Source organism: Athene cunicularia (assembly GCF_003259725.1).
Source record: "Athene cunicularia isolate RWA chromosome 23 unlocalized genomic scaffold, athCun1 chr23_part1, whole genome shotgun sequence".
In the NCBI taxonomy this organism is placed as follows: Eukaryota; Metazoa; Chordata; class Aves; order Strigiformes; family Strigidae; genus Athene; species Athene cunicularia.
In genome coordinates this window covers 2,235,037-2,241,590 of record NW_020799130.1, presented here as the reverse complement: position 1 = coordinate 2,241,590, position 6,554 = coordinate 2,235,037, and the positions used below count along the sequence as shown (strand labels likewise).

Here is a 6,554-nt window from a genome sequence, read left to right as displayed (position 1 = left end):
CACCCCCCCACTGACTGAGCCCCAGCAAACTCGTGACACTCGCCGACACTCACCCAGTATTTCTGGGTCTGGCCATCAGGCAGCTGCTCCTCACCCCATCTGCATTGGAAGGGCAGGGCTGTGAGTAGGGGGGGGTGTCCTGGGGCACCAGGATAGTGGGGTGCTGTGTTGACCCCCCTTGTTTCCTGGCCTCGGCACCTCCCTGAGGGTCAGGCCGAGGTATTTACGTCCCTTCCCCAAACACAGGCAGGTATATTTAGCCCTGGGGAGGAGGAAGGAAGCCGCCGGCACAGGGCAGCCGGCCCCGCTCCCCTCCTCGGGCTCTGCATCTCCAACCCGCCTCCCTCCGCGGGGGCTGAGCACTGCGCACTCGTGTCACTTGTGGCCACAGCGCTGGAACAAGAACCCCCACACAGCTCCCTGCACCCTCCTTCCCTCCCCGAGGAAGGGAACACCTTTCGTCCCCTGAGGAGGAGGCTTCTCCCACCCAGAGCGGGGCTCCCCCCTACGCCACCCCCCACCTACCCAGTGATTTTGACCGAGTGGGTCCCGTGTCTCTGGTGCTTCGGCCCCTTCCCCTCGGCCACCGGCGTGTGTCGATAGATCCCGCTCTTGTACATGAAGAAATCCTCGTGCACCTCCAGGATGGCTGCGGGCAGGGGGGAGAGGATCTGGGGACACCGGGGTGCTGAGCCCCCCCCCGGGGCTCCGCGTCCCCCAGCGTGGATGGTACGGGCACAGGGGCACACGGAGCATCGCCCAGGAGGAGGGAATGTAGCAGCTGGATCCTCTCCCGGGTGATGTGACAAGATTCAGAGGAGGATTAAAATTAAAAAAATAAAATAAACCAAAACCCACTGCTGAGATTAAATCTCTGGAGTTAATGAGCAACAAGCGCTCGCTGGTGTGGGCAGCGTGACGGGCACCCTGAGGCCGGCGAGAGCACGGCCCTGCCTGGGCACCTGGCTGAACATTAACCGGGGAGAGCAGCCGAAGTGGGGGGTCCTGGCCCCCCACCCACCTCGTCCCCCCCTCCCCTGGCCACTGAAGCGCCCAGCTTCGGGCCGCGAGGATGGGGGGCCCACACCCGCTCCCTACCTTGCACGGGGCCGTTCTCCAGCAGCTCCTTCATGATCTCCTTTTCCTGCAAGTACAGAACCGGGTGGTACCGGGGCCGGGACCCCCGGCACTGCCCCCCCCCCGGGGATGCAGGTAGAGGCTGTTTCGGGGTGTTGGGGAGATGCCGGGTGGAGGAGCAGCTCCCCCGGGGGCTCCGCAACGGGTTTTTCCCGGCTTCCTCTCCCAACTTGGCTTTCCCCAGCAAACCACCCCGAGCCAAGCGGCTCCTGCTTCGCCCACGCCGGTGGCCCAGCCCCGCCCGGCCCTGGCCCACGGGCACTCACGCTGGAGGAGAGGCGGTAGGCAGGGGTGGACTGGTAGATCTCGTTGGCGCGGGTCTGGGGGTTGGGGCAACGGGCCGTCGCCTGCCGCTTGCCCCGGCCCGTGGAGCGGCTGTGCATCATGCAGGGCTGGGCCGCCGGCTGGCTCTCTTGGCTAGTGAAGGGGTAGCACTCATCCGTCACCACCCTGAGCCAGGGGACAAGGACATGAGGAGGGGCAGAGCCACCCACACGGGTCCATCCCCAAACCCCACTCGCCATCCCACCAGGGATAGCAGTCCTCTGTCCCTGCCTGCCCAAGGGATAGCCCTGGGGACAGGACAAGCACAGGGCACCCCGAGCTCTCCCCCTTATCCCACCCCAGCAGCGGGGCAGCCTCTGTCCCCCCCATCCCATCCCGAAGGTCCCCGCTCACCCTCGCCTGCGGAGGTACCACCAGGCGCCGTCCAGCCGGCCCCCGCTGCAGCCCCTCTGGTTGCGGGTGTCACACGACAGGAGGTTTTGGGGTGACAGGGCGGGTGTCATGTGCCCCATGGAGTGGATGGAGATGCGGTCCGAGGCGACGGCTGGGAGCGAGCAGGGGGTCAGGGAGCGGGTCCTGCTCCGCTTCTCAGCCCCACAGCAGCAGGTTTAGTCCCCGTCCCCACCGGTCACCCCCTCCCGCTCCGTCCCCTCTCACCCGCCGTGGAAAAGGCCCAGGAGCCGGCGCAGTTGCCCTGGTCCAGGGGCTCGTGGATCATCCCGGGCCACTTTGCGGCTGCGTCGAAGTGGCGGGGCAGCACCTCGTTGGAGTCCATGCTCATCTGCAGAGGCAGAGGGGGGCTCAAGAACAACCCCCCCCACCTCACAGCAGCCCATCCCCAGCAGCTCCCACTGCAGGGCCCCCCAGGTTGGGGATGCCCATAACCCTGGCAGAGTGTGACCCCGATTCGGGTGCCCCCTTCTCCCAGAGGAGCCGGATCCCTCAACTCGCCCTAAATTTGGGCTCCTCAGCCCCAGCAGCTCCTTATGCAGCAACAGCACCAAGGGGCTGGCGGTGGACCCCAAGTGCACGGCCCTGGGTGTCTCGAGACTCTCATTGTGGCCTCTGGCCGCCTCTTGCCCAGCCTTTCCGCTTTGGGGGGGGACACACCAGTGCCCCCGCCGTGGCCATGCACAGTTCAGCCTTCCTGGGGAGGTCGTGGCCACAACACCCAGTACAGGAAGCGCCTCTAAAATTAAACCTCGCCGGGAGTCAAGGCCACAGCGCTGGGCGTGCACCGCGCGTCGCCCGCTCCCCGCCAGCGCCCATGGGACCCCCGGCCGCTGCCCACCCCAAAGCAGGGGGGGGTTTCGGGTGCAGCCCGGGGGCAGGTGGAGGCACCCCCTCTCGCAAAGCGCTGGCGCAGCCGGCTCTGCCGACTCAGCAGCTGCGGGGCCGGCTTTCCGATGGGAAAGCAGCACGGAGGAGAGGGGGAAAAAACAACACTGGCAGCCGGGGATTGTCAGGGGGAATTTGCTGAGCTGCTGTCTCCAAACACAAGGGCTGTCCGTGGCACCCACCCGGCACGGCCCCTTCCCTGACTCCCCCCCGCCTGCAGAGCCCCTTCCAGGGGCCGGGGACACTGCGGGGACATCACCAGCCGAGGGGATGGTGAAGCATTGGGACAAGCCATGAGACAGGCAGGGTTCACCCTCGGCGTGCCTCAGTTTCCCCTCGCGGCCGTGGCAACTCACGTGCATCTCGTTCATGTTCATGACGGTGGGAGAGGGTCGGAAGGTGCCCAGGCGGTACCGGACCCCATCCTCCAGCTTCATGCCCCAAAACTGGCTGTAGTTGGCGGCTCTCCAGCTGCATGGAAGGAGGGGTCAGGGGTCAGGGGTGCCCCGAAAAGCACCAACGGAGTGAAGGGTCCCTTCCTCATCCTCCTGCTGCCCGGTCCTTACCCGTAATTGCCCCTGTTGATGGCGTCAATCAGCTCCCCGTCCATCAAGCAGGCGTGATCCTCGCACTGCCACGTCCCGCCGGGGCCGCAGGTGCTGCAGAGGGGACAGTCAGCTGGGGAGGGACAGCGGCCCCGGGCTGGCTGGGGGGACCCCGGTGGGTGCTGCCTCTCCCAAACCAGGGACCTGCTGCTGTGATGGGCTGGGGTTGCTTCTGCACCTGGGTCTGGGGGTCGCACGGCTGCTCAGCACCCCGGGATGGGGTGATGCCGGGACAGGAGCTGGTGGGCAACCCGCTGCGTGGCCCTGGGGGCTGTGTGTGTCCCCCCCCACCAGTCCCGGTCCCCTCTGCAGGAGTCCGGAGGGCAGACAGAGCATGGGACAGAAAATCAGCTGAAAAGCAGCCAGGCCTGCAGACATCAGAGCAGGGCTTGGACGCCAGCCCGGGGAGGGGATTGGGAGCTGCCTCTGTGTGTGTCCCCCACCCGGGACAAGCCGCTCTGGCCGGGTTAGCCGAGAGCTGAGACCCGGGGCAGAGGGTGGGTGGGGGGGTGTGTGTTTGTGCCGGGTTCGGATGCCCCTGGGGAGCCCTGGGCTGTGCTCCCCCCGCGCAGCCAGCAATGCTCGGCATGCTCCCTCCTGCCCGCCGGCCGAGTCCCGCCACACTCTTCCCTTTTAAGGAGCCCTGCGAGGCCGAAGCCGTGTCCCGCCAGCCGGGCCCCATCCTGCCGGTGGCACCTGCACCCCCTGGCACTTGCCCCCTCCCCAGCCCCGAGCGCTCCCGGTGCTGTGCTGGGGACCCCGTGGCTGGCTGTCACCTCCCAGGGGACTCCCATGGGGGCACCTCGGGGGGGTGCCCGCAGCAGCCCCCCTCTGTTCCACCCAGTCATTCCACCTGTCCCTTGCCAACCCCCCCCCAGCCCCTGCGGGTGTCTGCAGGGACAAGGTCTGGGGTGAAGCGCTGCAGAAATTGCAGCTCTCCAGGCGCCGAGGAAAGGGGGGGGACACGAGGGTTTTGGCAGAAGAGGAGCTTCAGCCCCGAGGGCCTGCGCTGTTGGGAAAAGGGGATGTTTTCCCAGCAGCAGGGACCACTCTTCCCAGTATGCAGCTCCGGGACCTCGACCTTACCCTGTGTCCCCGCGCCACAGTCCCAGAGAAATTCTGGGCATCATCGGGACTTTGGGGAGGGCTCAGACTGGCGTTTCACCTTCAGCTCACATGCCCGCACACGCATGCACACATGCGTGCTCATGCCCTCGCACACGCCCCAGACGGAGCTTTTGATTTCCCTTATCTGCCGCATCGCTGCGAGGCAGCCAGCCCTGTTGCGTTCGCTCCTTGTCTACGGGCAGATCTGTGCCCGCAGGTTCCCTTATCCCCCACCTCCGGGATGCCATTAATACCACCACAGCCGTTTCCAGATAAACCCCGCGCTGCTCGCTAATGCAAACAGCGAGCTCCTGGCGCATGGCGCGGAGGGGCTGCTCGCACCCAGAGCCGGCGGCGGGGCCGGACTTGGGCCGCCTGGCACAGAGCCACCACGGCTGCCAGCTGCAGACGTGCCCTGTCAGGCTTGGGCAAGCTGGGCTTGGACTAGCGTGGCCAGAAAAAAAGCCCCGGCAACTCCAAGCCCGCGTCGGCAACCCGGCCACGCGCTAACCCGGCAGAGCGAGCGGCTCCCACAAAGGCAGGCGCCGAAACTTGGGAGCGGCTCAAGGCCCCCGGGCTCTCCGCTCCGAATATGCCAGAGCAAAGGCATTTGGCACCGGCTCCCGCCACCCAGCTCGGGCCTTGTGCTCCCGCCGAGCCAGCTGAGGGCAGCCCCGGTGCTCGCAGGCCCCGTGATGCCTTTTCTCCGGGCGGGCAGCGTGCTGGCGGTGCCCGCATGGCACCGGGATGCGCTGAGGCACTCACCACAGGTTGCAGTTCTCCCGGTACGTGGCTCCGGTGGGGTAGCGGCGGCCGGCACGGGCACAACCTGGATGGGAGAGGGGAAGAACCCCCGTGAGCACCCGGCTGCATCGGGAGGTCCTGCCAGCACCTTCATAGCTCCGGGGGGGTGGAAATATTGAGGGGAAAATAAGCGCCGTCCTTAAATCCTGGCTGCATCTCGGCACCGCCAGACCTGGGCTGGGGACCAGCTCGCGCCCCATGGTGCGGGGTGGGAGCGGGGCTGGCCCAGCGCGGGGAGGGTTAACCGTGGGGCTGCGGAGCAGAGCCAGCCTCGCCTGCACAGCCCGGCGGGACAGGGATAAAGGGGCCACTTGTACCCGGGAGCTGGCTCCGCTCTGCAGGGACTTCTTAGAGAGCCTTGTGCTGCGCGGCGGGGGCTGCCCGTGCCCCCCTCTCGCCCCCGTCCGCCCTGCCCATCCCAGCTGCCAGGCGGGTTAAATCAGGGCCAGCATCCGCTTGCCCCAGACATGACCGGGGAAGCCTGGATGGAGTCCCCCCGTGCCCTTGCTTTGCCCCACAGGTACCCGTGGGAAGGCACAGGGGATGGGCTGCGGGGCCACGGGTGGCTCCCAGCCCCGGTTTTGGGAGCCCAACCCCAGCCTGGCCGCTTTGTACAAGTTTCCGCCGCTCTGCAGCGGCTCTGCAGCGAGGGCAGGGCCGTGGGGTGCTACATCCCGCTGCGCCCATTTACCCCGAGGGGCACCAGCCTCACCACACAGCACGTGGGGCACCCAGGGCTGGCCCCTGGCACCCAGAGACCCTCACCCAGCTGGGTTTGGGGGAAGCAGTGGGGGGTGTCACCTCACCTGGGGCTTTGGGGAAGGGGGCCGGGATGCCCAGGCAATACTCCCAGAAGTCAGGGCAGCAGTCGGAGACGGTGCGGTTGCAGAAGAGGTCACAGTAGCAGAGGGTGTCGTGGTAGGGCACCGTGCAGCCATCGTCGCGGCCGTGGCAGCAGACGTCCCCTCGCTGGCAGTAGGACCCGCCGGCATCGTAGACCCCGTGCTCGTACAAGCCGGGGGCCAGTTCTCGTCGGGTGCGCACCCGGGAAGCCAGGGTGGCCTCGGCCAGCAGCCCGAGGCAGAGCAGGGCCCGCAGCAGCCGCATGTCACCGGCGATGTCCCCAGACCTGCAGCCGCTGCAGAGGGAGGGCAGGGAGCGGGTGGGGGGCAGCCGGGGAGGGGGCCTGTGGGCACAGGGCACCCTACACCAGCCCTCTCCCTCTGGATTGCCCGCCCTGACCAGCACCCAGTGTGCTGCCCACCGAGCCCCCACCCC

General features: G+C 67.4%; 1 protein-coding gene across 1 annotated transcript in view; it reads right to left on the bottom strand.

Moving 5' to 3' along the window:
- Positions 1 to 6,500, bottom strand: part of TINAGL1 (tubulointerstitial nephritis antigen like 1) — an 8,285-nt gene extending 1,785 nt beyond the window's left edge. Inside the window, exons 1-10 of the mRNA XM_026863213.1 lie at positions 6,083 to 6,500; positions 5,238 to 5,301; positions 3,327 to 3,419; positions 3,117 to 3,231; positions 2,080 to 2,203; positions 1,816 to 1,966; positions 1,404 to 1,587; positions 1,099 to 1,144; positions 526 to 649; positions 16 to 99 (exon numbers count right to left, since the gene is read on the bottom strand). Of these exons, the coding sequence (XP_026719014.1) occupies positions 16 to 99; positions 526 to 649; positions 1,099 to 1,144; positions 1,404 to 1,587; positions 1,816 to 1,966; positions 2,080 to 2,203; positions 3,117 to 3,231; positions 3,327 to 3,419; positions 5,238 to 5,301; positions 6,083 to 6,383 (1,286 nt within the window). The 5' untranslated portion in view covers positions 6,384 to 6,500. The remainder of the gene's footprint in view (positions 1 to 15; positions 100 to 525; positions 650 to 1,098; positions 1,145 to 1,403; positions 1,588 to 1,815; positions 1,967 to 2,079; positions 2,204 to 3,116; positions 3,232 to 3,326; positions 3,420 to 5,237; positions 5,302 to 6,082) is intronic.
- Between the last annotated feature and the right edge of the window lie 54 nt (positions 6,501 to 6,554).